Here is a 15,756-nt window from a genome sequence, read left to right as displayed (position 1 = left end):
TTCTCGGGCCATTATCTCCGTAACCGTTCAACTTTGGACATAGGTGTTTTGGGTTATATCGGCATACTTTAACATAAGGAACACCCTCCCGAAGTTTGGCACATTCCTCCTGGGACACCCTGTATATAGAACAAAATAATACATTTATGAACTATGTAATACAATAAAGCATTACTGGGAAATGAAGCCTGAAAGTGAAATATCATCAGAAAGTTGGCCTTTAAAATAAAATATCTGCATAAAAGTTAAGGCACGAAAATCCATAATTTCTGGTGCAGATGTTGGTGGCTTGGCTTGGGATCAAGAAAAGTGGGAATGGGCGACTTTGGTTTTACAAAATCAGCAATTTTTCACTGTTCGTTTTTCATAAGACAATCTTCCAAAGACTTCCTCATGTGATGCCATAAGTTCTGCAAGTCCTCTTTTAAATTTAAAACTCCTTACCATTAGGAAATCCATACTGACATCCATCTGTGCCAGCTTGTCTATCTTGTGAATAAAACTGGACACAGCCTTCACTGGTAACATAGGCTTACTGGGTTCTTTGTCCTTGGCATCATCATCAATGCCACCACTCACGATCAGCATTTCAAGTTCATAATGCATTAGTCATAAATAATGAGATTCTGGCAGATCATCCACCTTGTCTTCTTTTTGTATGAAAAGTACCCCTGTGACATACATGTATATACAATTCTAGTGTAAGGAGACTTGAATGTCTTTAATAAATCCTTCATCCACTAGTTGTATTAATGACATGGTATTCACAGGTAAGAATTATCATGACATTCAGATGAATGAACTGCAGTATTTCTGTATTATAATCAGGGCCACTCTGAAGTCAAGAATCTTTGTATTCTTTCACCTCATGCACAGAACTGTCATGCAACTAGTTAAACAAAATCCTAAACACCCAGGCCATTTTACTCATTTTTAACATATGCAGGTTTACAGAAAAGCCTGCACTTGACGTCATCTGAAGTCTTCCTACAAAAAGCAAAGTAAGCTTATCCTTGCAGGCCTTGAACCCTAATGCCACCTTCTGCTACTTTGTGGCATATGTCCTGTTGCTCATCTCCTAAGGGTTAGACCCTTCTCAGCCGCACATAAGACCTGATCTGGGACATCAACTTATTCCTCAATTGACATGGGTATCTTAGGCTTGTAATGTTCTGTCACTGCATGATCAGCTGACCAAGTTTTGCCTTGCAGCTACATATTATTCAGGTCAAATGAGCTGGATGATAAATCTGGACAATTTGCCTCTGATGGCATGAAAATCACCTGCACACAGACTCCAATCCACTTTGTGGGTGACAAAGTGCTCACACAAGCTATGAGCTTCCTTCCAAATAGCCATGGCAACAACAGAGCCCTTTGTGTACTTGTTCACTCATGTGCACATTCAGTAACTTCATTTTCACCAAAGGTGGACTCCACCTAACGCTTGAAACATCTTACCATTTTGAGTGAGAAGCTTTTACACCTGCACACATCTTCTCTTCTCTTTTTAGAATGGCGTTATGGTAGATTCATTCACATGATACTCACGGCCAACCAATGCTGCCATAACACAATGCAATTTGTCTAGAATCTTTATTTTCTCAGCTAATATCATAATCTAATGTTGTTTCTTTCCTTATCGTGTTTATATTCCACAATGCTGTCCTAGAGCTACATCACACGGACAGTAATGTATGAGAAAACAATACAAGGCAACATCCTAACTGATACTGAGGCCACAGAGAATCATGCAACATGGTGATGACGATGAAGGGGATGAAAAAAGTATGCAGAAGATATTGCAGATGGCTGAATCATTACACGGTTACATATAACCATGTTGGCTATACAAATAAGCATCAGATAAACTATATTTAACTTTTTAAAGAGTTCAGTATTTTTCATATGCTATTACAAAGTGTTTGTCAGATTGTGTATAATCAAACCCATGTTGGAGAAAGGTTTGCTGTGTTTTTTCTTTCTTGAAGTGCCTGACAATAAGAGGGTAAAGATTTAAAACACGGCATACAAATCAATAACTGAATATGATGAGTGTTATGTAAATTGGAGGGCATCAGATTAGGTATGCAATTTGTCATTTTTTCAACACACTCATAATTTGTACAACTCTGGACTCAAATATATATTACACATGACCCTTCTGTATTTTGGAATCACAGAAAGTAATGTAAATGAAACAACAGAATACAAAAGCAGAACAAATCCAATTCTTCTTTGTGATAACTGACTGAATGCAAGAGTACACACAAGACATTATGACTATTTACTATTATCAGTTAAAACACCAACTGCACTTCTCACATCATACCTGTGTGTGCTGGGCATAGCAAGTCTTTCTTTGTGACATCTGGTCCTTGTTGGTGAAACCAATACAAAACACTCGCAGCAAGTAACCATCTGTTGTTTTTACATCTACGTTAGCTTCAATTAATGTCTGAAAAAATGCACAGAAACCAGACAAAGCTAATTACAGTAGAATATAAAGCCAATATTTCCAATCTGTCTTCATAAATGTCACATTCAAGGTTTTCAAGCATGACTGTCTTCCAGGATGTAATGCAATGTGGACCAGTAGATCTGGGATATTTCAGGGGAATGTACTGCATCTATTTCTAGGATCAAAGAGAAAGCCATACAAGAAGCCCCTGCTTCATTTACCTCGAGGAGGGAGGCAGTATGTTCATTAAAAAGGTTGGCGAGCTTCTGCCAGACCACACAGAATTTTCACAGCTCATATTTTGTAGGCTCTGAGGTTCTTACAGAAATTGTTATGAAGAGTACTATCTTCTGGGACATAATGCTAGCCACCTGCTTTTATGCTGGTATCTTGCTCGGCGTATTCAACCCTGAAGATGGAGGTTATATGTTCCTCCAAAACATTGGATGACTTTCAACGGACTACATCGCATTATATCCCAGAAGATAGTACACTTCAAGTCATATTTTGTTGGTATTATAAACTGCACAGTTTCTTAAAATTGTCTCCAATTCTCTCCACGGAATGCAAATACATTTTCTCCCATCCACCCTCTTCTCTCCCTCTCAAAACAGATAAGCTCTTCTTTACATAGCTGCTATTTCTTTCCAGGTTTAAATTTATTTTGGCAGAACAGCATAAGTTCCTTTTATCACAGTATTCAGGTTAAACCCCTAATTTTGTTTAATGCTAGTGGGATGGGACTAAGTCCCTTGCACTGCGGCCACTTCTGGCCTATTGTACCAGCCCCAGATGATAGGTGAGGGTGATTGTGGAGCTATTAGTGGAATGAAGATTGGCAGGGGAAACCAAAATACCCAGAGAAAACCTGCCCCAGTGCCACTTTGTCCACCACAAATCCCACTTGACCAGACCCAGGATTGAACCCTGGCCGCCGCGGTGGAAAGCCAAAGACTAGCTGCTTCAGCTATGACGCAGCCTTCAGGTTCAGCCCCTAATTACATTTTAGTATGATAATTATGGACTGAGGTCTTCGTTTAAACCTGAAGAACAGAATCTTATTACTGTTCACAATCCACATAAAGCTGTGGGTTCTGTAATTCCACCAATAATTTTACAGCTACTGCATAAAAGGGAGTAATAACGTTCACAGTGTCTCAATCATCAGTGAGATAGGTGTCAAGTAACATATGCAGGAACACAGTGAATAAGCAGTCCAATGGTTGTCATTTAACAACCTTGTATCAGACCACAAAGACTATTTAGAATGATCTGTGGGGATTTTTAGGCAGACATGGTGCAACGGCCGAGAGAAGTTTACAGCTTTGCCATACATACTACAACTACAAACCCTCACACCTATGCACTAGGCACACAGTTCTTGAGTTCTGTCACGCTGCTACATCTGCACACAAAACAATCATTCAAAATCTCATTCTATGAATATGCCATCTTTCCATTTATGACAGAATCACCTTAATAAGAATTACATGAACCTTGAGATCTACTTCAATAAACTTTCCATGGCAAGTAACAGTAAACAATCTGCACTCACCTGCCATTTTTTAACCATTGACCGAAGTTTGTCAGTGGTCAGGTCCATGCCATGGAAATTTGTGAGCACATTCCTGCCCTGCACATCTTCAGCAATCAGGCGAAACTTACGGAATGAACGTTCAGCATCGTTGTCATTTTGCAAGTCGGCCAAAGACACTTCAAATACTCTGTATTTCAGGCCCTCAGATGCAATCTCTATAAAGCAAACGTTAATAATTATTTAAATATATGTAATAAAACAAGTTCTATAATACAGTCTCTTTATTTGAAACCATTTAGCATGTACCCAAACAGAGCTCTGGCTATACCTCCCACCGTCACAACAAAGAACTGAGGAAAAGACTGGTGGAGAATATAAACATATCTGGGTGCAGTATACTGCGAGACTTTGGTCAAACAGATTTTAAGCAGATTGCATTTCTGGATCCCTGAATCCATAAGTGGATTAATTTAATAGAAGTTGGCTATGAGGGCATACTCAATAAGTTCAGAATTGGCCTTTAAACAGAAACACATTTTCCTCCTGACAATGCGTATTCAACTTCTGTGCTTATGTCCTTAATGGTTGAAAATTGACTGACAAACTTGCAACTAATGGCTTCCAAGCCATGACTAGCTCTGTCAGAGTCTGAGTCACTTTATGACTGGCGGTTTAACGCTAATTACTTTGTCTTGGTGACAAGTCCCTTGAGACTCACAACTAGCAATTTTATTTTCCAACCGAACACTTGCAGTTATAGTTATGTAACATCCTCTCTAATGAGAGGATAGGTCTGTCATTTACAATTGCTGCTGGTCCTTGCCAGCACAGTCATTCTCATGTCCTAGTCGCACGGGACTAATTACCACATTTTACTGTCTGATTTGAGACTCCCTCAACCTGGAGGGCAGGGTCCCCATATTTATATCCCCTGGTTGTACCCCCAGGAACTGGGTTCCCTTTTTGTCACCTACAACTCACAGGGTCATGGTGGAGGTTATTCGACCCTGCCTCCACAAAGCTTGGCTATACGTGTATACAGGCTATACACAAAAGAATGGTGCGGTTTCAAAGGTTAATAAGAAATTTATTTCCCAACTTACATGGGCATTACATACACCTTCAGTGGCACCAACTGTCCAACTTTATCATGTGTTAATTACAAACCTTCAATGTGTGCACCCTGGGTCACACGAGACACATCCACACAGTAATGAAACTCAGCCCAGACCCGGTGTACCATGTACGCTGTAATGGCCTGCAGTATATGCGTTATCCGATCACAAAGTTTACGGATGGATGTGAGCAATGGTGGTGGCTAAGCGTTGTCTTTAATGAACCCCCAAACAAAGAAATCGCATGGTGTAAGATCTGGCAAACAGGGTGGCCAAGGGAGAAGGTTGTCTCCATTTGCAGCAGCATGTCCGCTCCAGCGCTGTGGAAGAACACGATTGAGAAACACTCATACATTCCTGTGAAAATGGGGGGGGGAGCTCCATCCAGTTGTAGAATGTAATTGTCATGATTGGTATTCAACTGCGGCAACAACCAGCTTTCCAGCATGTCCAAAAATGAGTCACCAGCCACAGTTGCTTCAGCGAAGAATGGGCCATGCACTATCTCGCAGGACACACCGCACAGAAAACTTTTACTTTTGGAGAGTCACTCTGGTGCTCTATTGGTGCATGTGGGTTGCTCAGTTCCCCAGATACGGACATTGGGTCTGTTCACTTTGCCGCTGATGTGGAATGTGGCTTCATCGGAGAAGATCAGTCTTTCTACGAACCCATCTTCCTCCATTTTCAACTGCATCTCCTCGCAAAAGTCACGCCTTTTCGCTTTGTCTGTTGGTTTAAGTGCCTGCACCAATCGCATCTTGTACAGTTTAAAGCATAGCCGCTTATGCAACACCTTCCACACCGTCATTTTTGCCATGCCAAATTCTGTTTCCTCTACCTGCTGACTTGCGGGGACTTCGCTGAAATGCCTCACACATTCTTTCAATGTTGTAATCAGACAAACAAGGTCAACCTGGACTTTTGCCTTTATATAAGCATCCAGTTTCTACAAACTGTCGGTACCACCTGCTTATGTTATTCTTATGTGACAAGTCTCTTTGAAACTGTGCACAAAACTCATGCTGCACTGTAATCACAGATCTGGACACCTCAAAACGGAGCAACAGAAAGCCTCCTCCTGCTGCAACGCCATCGCTGAAACTGGACCTGCGGCCACACGGCAAGCATGAGAAGCGAACTGCTGGCAGCGCATGAGAAACTTGGACAGTTGCTGCCACTGACGGTGTATGTTGTGCCCACGTAAGGTGAGAAATAAGTTTTATTATTAACTTTTGAAACCGCACCATTCTTTTATGTATACCCTGTATAATGACTAGCTCTACTCATTTGTCCTCAGTATATAACCCCAATTAAGACCACATAAAAACACCATTTTCAACAGTTACTCTACTGTTGTGTGTGTTTAGCATGCTGTTGCCTAGGAACGACTCACTCTTCTGGCTCCATTATTCCAGCCTTTGGCCTTAATGTCATAATGCTACTCAAAATCTTTCAAGTTCCAGTTCAAAAGACTCTGTATATGGCTGATAGAAAATCATCACTACTGGTAACCATGACAGCACAATGTATTCCGTCTACATTCACCTTTAAACACCAGTTTTTTTAACACTGTGTTAGCTTGAGTTGGCCGAGTTTATTTAAATGACCGCTGCTGCTCTGCATTTAAATGTAAATTCCTGCTAGGACCCTTATATTCTATTTAAAAATGTTGTATCTAATACAATTTGTATGATAAATGGAATTAACTCTGTTTTTCAGCAAAGAACATGGTGCCACATAGTGCAATGTAAGATTTGAAAATATTTAGACAAAGAAGTTATACTCTATTTTAAAATTTTTCTTGTAATTTTGATGCATACTGTAAAAACTGTTCCCTGCTTCTTCATAGAGCAGTTCTGCATTATAAAATCATTCCTGCTTCTGGCACTTGAAATATTTTTGCATTCTCTGGTGCCATACACCAGCTGGAAGCAATAAAATCATTCCGTTCTCTGCTGGAAATTTCCCATCTTTGTTGCTCTCTTCAGTCTTTTGACTAAAGGACAGAAAAGTGAAAACATTGCAGTTCAAGGAAGATTACAGGGTCTTTATTCCATTCTTCAGTGCAAAGCCCTCCCACTGCATTGGATATAGAATATTGCCCTTTCTAAAGTCATAAACACATGCATTGTAGCACAGATTGCAATCAGTGTTCTTTGAATTCACGGTGAGTTCGAATATTGTAGTTTCATGTCATCATAAAATTGCATGGATATATTGTTTGGAAGATGATGAAATTGAAATGCAACAGAAGTTAAAGATATGTGACATGGGACTATGCATTTTTGGGTGCTTCAGGAGGTACCTTACAAAGGCGAGATTCAGTTACATGATGTGGTGGGAGGGGTGAACCCTGTATACACATCAAACAGATAATTAAAAAATGGTATTCACACTGAATTTTACTATATTTAAAAATAAATATAAAGCACTGGGCGTTAGCTTCTACCATCAGAGTGCGCTCAAGCTTCCGCTACTGGAGTTTACTCGTATATGTCTGACTACACAAATCGGTGTACTTCGGCCACTTCAACCATGTTTATCACTGTACCGACTGGTGCACTTCAGACATTAAAGGTTAACAATCCTAATTAAGGAAAAAATTAACAATGAAATTCATATATAAAAGTAAGTAAAGCTATCCCTGTAACAGGCCGTGAAGGCCCATAGGGTTGTGAGACGTTGAGGGTCCCACATTATCTAGACAATTGAATCAAAGATGGCGGTATAAAAATGCATTTAAATATGAGAACAATACATTGTCATGACACCTATAAACCAGAATCCTGAGTAAAAAAGTTGCAGATGCATTCACTGGGAGCGGGTGATGATTTCTTGTCAATTTGGAGGAAACGAGACAAAGCACAGAGATCGTGAAAGCTAACAATGGAGTCCCTGCCTGGAGCTCAACAATGTGCCTACGACATAAGAGCATGCAGCCAAGACTGAAATAACGAATTATGAAACGACAGTGAATACTTGTGAACTGTGTAATGATTTGTAAATAAGATGATTTGGTGTCCATTAAATTGCACTACTAACCAGAAACCTGTGTATAGTCACCATCGTGTCACAATATCTGAACTTCAGCAGTACAACTATGACACCTGCTGGGGTACAAATTACTTCACTCAAATCATTACAACATGGCAATACCTTAAACATAAAAACTTACTTGTTCCTTGTGTACGGTTCACAAGAGTTTTACCGATCTGCCGGGTAGCGAACATTGACGGTGCCTTCACATCGTACCAATCTTTTCTTGTGAATGGATCGACGCTAAAAATAAAATAAAATTACATAAATATCTTACGGGATACCAGAGTTCCTTTTCTCAACAAGATGTGGTCAAATCTTTGGTCTTTACGATAACCACATAGTCCAACAAATAATAACTACACACTTAACTATTCGACTCATTTGTAAACGTTTGGCCATAAACTCTAAACCTGATAAATCAGTTGAAGCAACATGCTTCTAGCCTAACATGCGGACGAGGTCCTAAACCCCACGTACAAGATCTTACTTCATCATGCACATCTATAAAAGGAAATAAACTTTATGCTAACGAATGAAACTATAAGAATATATAAAATAATCTGTTTCTGTTATTTTACTCACATCTTCTTTTTTACACCCTTCTTTCCTCCTTTAGACAAACCCTTATTTTTACCAACGGCCATGATTAGTCAGTGACATAAACGAACGAGCCAGGTCAATCCGGAAAAGGATGTTTCCCATTACCTATCGATATTTTCGACTTAAATTCGTAAGTCGTTCATGGATGAAGCAAAATTAGATATTCTCTAAATGTTTAAAAAGCTTTAATATAAATTTTAATTTTGAACGTTTCTAGATATTAAAGTAAATTAACAAAGCACTACACGGACACAAGCTATTAAAGAGAAATTAATCGATAGTTATCGACTTTGTAATACAGCAGCATGAACCAGCTGATAGGGAAAAATAATTAAAAAGAGTGGTGTTTGTTTACGTTATTTTAATACATACAGTTTTTATTACAGTTATGATACAGTAAATTGCTTAATAATATCTAGGTTCATCTCTGAGTACCAGGGACTGTAAAGATGAACCTGCAGACATTATTTCAGGATTTTAATCCAAGGTTCGTTGCAGGCAGCAAATTTTTCCCTTTGTCAGAAGCTTGCTCGGTTCCTTATTATTCTAAACCTCCCTTGACCTTTATCTTATAAAATGAGAAACGGCTCTCGCACACTACACCATTTCAAATTCTTCGATTTAACTTTGCTGTCAGTAAACCCTATACCGTTTGCAAGGAACAAAATGCTGAACTTCTTGCAGTAACATGATGTTACAAACAAATTTATATTGTATATATTATGACATTATATGGTCTAAATACAATTCACAACTTATGTTTTCGTAATATCTGTTTCAGCAAGTTCCTAGTACATGTGTGTTTGATGATTTTTACTGCTTTGTTTGCCCTTCGTTTGGATGGCACTGTCCAGTGGAGTTATTGGACAGTTTTTATACCAATTTGGTTTTGGAAGTTTATGGTTATTACTGGTGCTACAGTAGGAAGTTATGTATGGTGGAGATACCCACATTTTAGGTTAGTAATTATGTCTTACATTTTTCTACAGATTTTAAGTTAATATCAAAATTCACATTATTCATAATCTTGATTGTGCTGTTGTTACAGGCTCGAAGGTGAAGCATATGTTCATTACAAAGCAATGCTCATAAGTTTAGCTCTTCATCTTATTCTGCTTATGTTTGAGCTCTTAGTTTGTGACAAATTGGAATCTGGCAGACATCTTTGGATCCTCGTATTTATTCCCTTGATATTTATTTCAATAGTGTCAATTGCTGTTTGTATTTGGGCAGTTAAACATGACCGTTCATTTGAGGTATGTATTATTACTACAGAATATCTTATATATGTTCATTTTAATGTATATAAGTTCATGATTATTGGGATTTGTAGTAACTGATGTCTCAGTTCCAAGTTGCTCTTTTGGGGAGTATCAATTGATAAATTCATAGCATGTGGGTTGTCATAATGGTAAAGCTATAGACTCCATATTTTGGAGGTGCTCATTTTTAATCTGACCTGGGACACCAGCTATCTTCACTGAGGATTTTTGTGTTTTTCCTCAGTCCCTCCAAGTAAATGCTAGGATAGTACCTTAATAAGGCAATGACCACTTCCTTTTAAATCCTTTGTAATTCATCATTCACCAATCATCTTATCATTTGATACTGCAGCCGGTCACGGTAGCTGAGCGGTCTAAGGCATGTACTGTCTTCGCTCGCTTGGAAACCGGGATCGTGGGTTCGAATCCCACTCAGGGCACGGATGTTTAGTTTGTGTGTGTTTTTCTGTGTTTGTGTACAGGTAGAGGCCTTGCGACGAGCTGGTCACCCAGCCAAGGAGTCCTACTAAACATGTAAGATTTAGAAAAACCGAAGTGAACGGAGAAGTTCATGGAGATAGGCCTAGGCCCACTGGGGCTGTAGTGCCAAGGGGGGAAAAAAAAAAATTGATGCTACATGTTAGATAGTGACAGTGTTGTGAAATAACTCACCAAAAAGAAAAAGAACAAACTCATTTAATTGTAGAATGCACAATGTACCACATTTATTTACATATATCCTCTGATTTTGTGGTGCTTAAATATAATTTTTGGGCTTACTCATTTTGGAAGAGGGCTGGATTGTGTAATACTGTTGCATGAATGATGCCAGTGAGGTGAGATATATAAAATAAACAAGATTAAAACTTGTTTAGTGAGTGTTTGTTCTTTGGTTTTTGTCTTTAAAGCTGGAGTTATTCTGCTCAGTGAACATTCTCCAGTTCATCTTTCTGGCCTTACGACTTGATGGATTTATCTCATGGAGTTGGGAGGTGGTATTTGTTCCTCTGTGGATTCTTATGTGTCTTTCCCTAGTGGGAGTTCTGTACACTATCATCTTCGCTGGGATTTTATTACGAGCCCCTGAAGTGAATCCACAACAGAGACGAACTTCATTCAATAGTGCACTTGGATACACTTTTCTTGTCATACCCATACTAATTTTTCAGGTATGTAATACAGTCTTATACTGCAACACATTTTAAAGTGGCATTGGCATAATTCGCTTTGGTATAATAAAAATTTTGTTATTTTGTTCAAGGTACTGCTAGCCAATAAACTGGATGAGGACATCTCTCTAAGTTATGTCGGTGTGGTTTCACCGTTGTTTATATCTTATTGCACTCTCATCCTTATGTCTTTTGGTGCTAAAGGTGGGAACAGGTGTAAGTATGGAACAGTTTATTTATTATGAAGAGTGTAGAGGTATGATCTTGGTTAAGCTGCTAGGAGTTTATCACACCAGGCTATGTCCACTCACTTGGAGCATGCTTAGTTCCCTGAGTAACTTTCCAAATGCAGAGGATATTCTAGTTTTTCCATTACTGTTCCAAATGCAGTAGAGTTCTTTGGTACAACACTGTTGTCTGTGTTTAGATTTACCAAGTTTTTCCCTTGAGACAAGGGGAAAGAGCTCCTCGTACTTATTGGATAGGAGGTTGGGTGGACCCCAGGGAATTCTTGACCTTACTGGGACTCAAACTTTGACCCATCAGTCGTCCAGCCCATAGCCAGTCGCTATATTGACTACACTACTACACTATCCTGGCTAAGTATTACGTAAATTGAAAAATTCCAGTGACCTCATCGGGAATAGAACCCATGTCCTTCCAGCTTGTAGCATTGTGCCTCAACCAACTACGTTACTGCATGCCCATGTCATTATAAAATTATGGAACAAAAAGCCTCGGAAGACAAATTATCAGACTTCACAAACCTATATTTTCATTTCTATAGCCATTATATGAAAGTTTATATATATATATATTAGTAAAATTCTGTATTTTTGGTTTATTCTCAAAAAATCCACCATTGTCACCACTGACTATCATTTCGGTTGAGACTACTAATCTCATACTTATGCTTGATTCATGCACATTCAGTATATACGATCTTGACAGGCGTGGGGTTTTTAGAAATTACTAAATAAACACTGTCATAGTAGTTTACTGTCAAATCTCTCTAGTGAAAACACACACTCCCAGCTTTGCTTATTGTGACAGTGTGGAAGCCTGTTGATAAATGAAGTTTCTTATTGTCATGTGGGCAAGCTCAAGGCTAGTATTGATGAATGAACTGTTCATCCAAACATCCACTGGAAATTCGTTATCTTTTACACACTATGAAATCATCACTAACCACCGGAAACATTGCTGCAACTCAAGTGGCAGATACTGTGAATACTTTATAATTACGTAGTTTTCAATACCAGCCCAGCGATAGGTCCTAGATTTTAGTTTTAGATTAGGCGTGTTTTCTAAAAATTTTTGGGCATACTGATTTGCTTCTCTGACTATAACTTCCACAGTGTTTGGTGTACAGAACAACTCAAAATATTCCAGGGGGTTACTGGGGTCTGAATCAACATTTATGCCAGGCTTCACACTAAACGGAAAACATGGTCGCTCAGCACCTAAATTTTCCCATGCATCAGGTTACATGCTACTGTTGTTGACATTTTCTGTTTCAACAGAGGTGACACTTTGTTCACAGTCTGATGAAATTTTCACATTTATTTCACTATCACTACTATATTCACACTCTGAAATACCACTGTATTCATTTCTTTCTCTTGTAACAGTTCATAAAATACTTTATCACTTACACACATCTTTTTGCTAGGACCTGCCATAATGTTTAGTCAAAAGAACTCGAACCCAGGACGGCTATCAAGCAAGCAGCAACTTCCTGTCACATTCTGAAGTAACTAGAACATCTTGCAAACAACATAGAAGTTTATGTTGCTGACTGGCCTTATATCTACAATGGAGTAGTTAGAAATATGCATGACATCTATAAACGTCATAACCACTTGACTGGGTAATTTGCATTACTATGTGTAATGTCATACAACTTGTATTCTTTCTGGCATAGAATTGTATATACATCCATGTTTTTATTATATAGACCTAGACACATACACACAAATATTTTAATTATGTTAATCCATTATTACAGTTAATTTGCACCAAGTTCCAGGTGTGACACATCAGGTATTACTAGCTTAAAAAACACAGGCTTTTACTTTCCATGTCAGTGTAATATAACATTTATGTGAAATCTTAATTTAATGGCATGTATTTTCTTATCAGGGTGGTTTGGCATCCGCAAAGATTTCTGCCATTTTCTGCTGAGTCTTTGTCCATTTCTCCAAGAATATGCAAACATAGCTTATAGTCTTCAGAGTGATGAAGGAGGACGAAGGGGGCAGAGTGCTCCTGAGGGTATGGTAGATGCTCCATCCTTAGATATGAAACCAGATAAAAGGTTTAAAAAGACTGAGTTGCTGAAACCAGTGGTACCTGTAATATCGATTGACATGCCAGACTGAAGTGTGAATGAATTAATGGCTCATTTATGAGGATCAAAGAAACCTTTTGTTTCTTGATTTAGAACTGGTTGAATATATACAAATTTTATGGAATTTGAATCTGCACAAATTTTATGGAATTTGAATCTGCTGTCATTTGTATAATGTAGGGCCTGTGTGAAGATGTTCATATTTGTACATATAACTTACAGTTAGTGTCTATAGAGTACTGTTTGTGTGCATACATTTGCTACTGTAGTTTTAGTTCATACTGGAAAGAGCAGCTGAGCAAATTTACAAATAATGCAGAGTTGTGGCATATTACGTAAGTGGAATACAAGAAAGACCTGAAACTTGCTGGAAAATCAAACCCATGATGGCCTTACACTTGAGCTTGGTTCTTTTAAAAAGATTTGAAAATGAGCTCTACAGCAGAGGACTAAGCACTCAGTCCATGTGTGATAATTAAAATAGCCTTGTGTTGCAGTTTGTCCTGCAACTTCACTGAGCTGCAGGCTCTAACATTCTGTTGAAATTTTATTAAATTTTCATTGGTTTTTTTTCTATTTTTTATAACAGCGTTTACATAGGTTAATATAATGTGTAACTGTGTGTATACTTTTTTCTATTCACATTTATATATGATTAATTGTTCATTTCTATTTAATTTATGTTTTTTTAGTGATAAACTGTTTAGGATGGGTTGCAAGCTACATAAGGTTCAATGTGCAGTGAGCAGCAGTGTTTAATACTTAACTATGACAAAGCCCAGAATTGCCATGATGTTATAATTTAACAGTTAGAATACAGTAAAAACTAATAAAAACTGAAGGAAGTAATTACACATTTTAATGGTTTATAGTTATTGCTAATCTTAGAAACATTTTTACTTTAAATGACAGTGACTGCAAACTGTATACAGAATGCTCCGATTATTTAGGCTGATGGAAGGAAAAGGAGACATGAATAATCTAAAAACATGGATATTTTGTTATGTTTTTAACTGGTTCTAGTATTTCTCTAAATGTTTGTGACACACAGTTTTGATTCATAAGTCTAAATGAGCAGTGTGTAGTTTTAGTCTGAATAAATTCAACAAGCAGTGAAGACTAAAAGAAATGAGGAGAAAGATATTCTCCAATGAAGTACATGTATTTTCCAAGTGCATCCTTCATAATTTTGCATACTGCATACATCTTTTGTTACAACCACAGATGTACTGATTCAAAGCTTAACACATTCAGGACCGGAGAGGCCAATTGGTCCTCTACGTTTCTATAGTGTTGCGGACCAGGCGGGCCAATTGGCCCTTTTCTGACGCGTTATGTTTCAACCGACTATATCTCCCTGTGTGTCCACATTGCATCATAACTAGTGCGTAGTTATGTTTGTTAGCTTAGCCAGTAACATGATCACGCTCATTTCCTGTCACACCCTAAAGAAAAAAGCCTGTGTTCGAGTCCAAGCTTCCACGTATGAACCAGGAAGTTAGCAGTGCAACATGGATCAGAGACGAAAGCAGTTGCAGGCGAAGCGTTCTCTCGGAGAACAAGAAATATTAGATTTGTTCTCCGATGAGCAATCTGATGTGCCAACTGCTTCGTCTTCTGATAGCGAGGCCAGCCTCAGTGAAAGTGACAGTGACAGGGGCCACAGGGCCCCCCAAAATATTGTGTTCAGTGAAAGTGAGAGCTCCGATGAAAGTTTCCAGAGATATCACATGTGCAAGCACTTCTAGGAGCTCTGGTAAGTGTTCTCCAAAAATTTTAGTTCCTACAATTAATTAGGAGATTTTATATTAATTTTTAAAGTGAACAGTGCACAAGATAGGGTGCTAGGCTTAAAAACCCTGGTCTCCAGGGTGATTTAAATATTTAAACAACCGGTCTGCAATGTGTTAAGATAACAGTGCATAGTCATAAATAAGATTTTCTTGTATTTCATTGAATATATATACCATAATGAATCATATTTTGAAATAAAATGGTAGATTTTATTCTCATTTTCTTTTTATGAACAAACGTTTCTAGTATGATGAGCCACTTATGACAAATTGTGTAGAGTGTAATTTGGGATTCATGTAAAATAGACATTGTACTGACCTAATATTACATTTATCTGAAACATTTTTGCTGTCTATTTCCAATACAATTTCATCAAAAGCTGTTGAATTATTTTGAAGAAAAGCATGCCAGTAGGCAGATGGAGTG

The 15,756-nt window shown here is 38.2% G+C and overlaps 2 protein-coding genes across 3 annotated transcripts in view; one reads left to right on the top strand and one right to left on the bottom strand.

Annotated features, from left to right (window-relative positions):
- LOC111873098 (40S ribosomal protein S3a) overlaps positions 1-8,942 on the bottom strand; it is a 13,088-nt gene extending 4,146 nt beyond the window's left edge. The window contains exons 1-4 of one of the 2 annotated variants that reach the window (XM_033754954.1): positions 8,738-8,942; positions 8,292-8,395; positions 4,017-4,213; positions 2,333-2,458 (exon numbers count right to left, since the gene is read on the bottom strand). In XM_033754954.1, coding sequence (XP_033610845.1) covers positions 2,333-2,458; positions 4,017-4,213; positions 8,292-8,395; positions 8,738-8,799 — 489 coding nt within the window. In that variant the 5' untranslated portion in view covers positions 8,800-8,942. The remainder of the gene's footprint in view (positions 1-2,332; positions 2,459-4,016; positions 4,214-8,291; positions 8,396-8,737) is intronic. The other variant, XM_023867511.1, reaches the window with a different exon arrangement.
- A 108-nt stretch (positions 8,943-9,050) lies between these two features.
- On the top strand, positions 9,051-15,121 carry LOC111873108 (transmembrane protein 185B). Its single transcript, XM_023867532.2, has 6 exons — positions 9,051-9,242; positions 9,537-9,713; positions 9,804-10,011; positions 10,926-11,186; positions 11,279-11,402; positions 13,329-15,121. Exons 1-6 carry the CDS (start codon positions 9,205-9,207, stop codon positions 13,565-13,567), a joined length of 1,047 nt encoding a protein of 348 aa, XP_023723300.1. The 5' UTR covers positions 9,051-9,204; the 3' UTR covers positions 13,568-15,121.
- The last annotated feature ends 635 nt before the right edge of the window (positions 15,122-15,756 follow it).

The sequence above is a fragment of the Cryptotermes secundus genome, unplaced genomic scaffold (genome assembly GCF_002891405.2).
Source record: "Cryptotermes secundus unplaced genomic scaffold, Csec_1.0 scaffold120, whole genome shotgun sequence".
Taxonomy (NCBI): Eukaryota; Metazoa; Arthropoda; class Insecta; order Blattodea; family Kalotermitidae; genus Cryptotermes; species Cryptotermes secundus.
This window is presented reverse-complemented; position numbering and strand designations above follow the sequence as displayed.

Excerpts from the sequence above, each read along its gene's own strand:
- LOC111873108 (XM_023867532.2), top strand. The coding sequence starts at position 9,205 with ATGAACCTGCAGACATTATTTCAGGATTTTAATCCAAG. Across the intron at positions 9,243-9,536 it reads TTTCAGGATTTTAATCCAAG|CAAGTTCCTAGTACATGTGT; the intron begins GTTCGTTGCAGG and ends TATCTGTTTCAG. Across the intron at positions 9,714-9,803 it reads TGGAGATACCCACATTTTAG|GCTCGAAGGTGAAGCATATG; the intron begins GTTAGTAATTAT and ends CTGTTGTTACAG.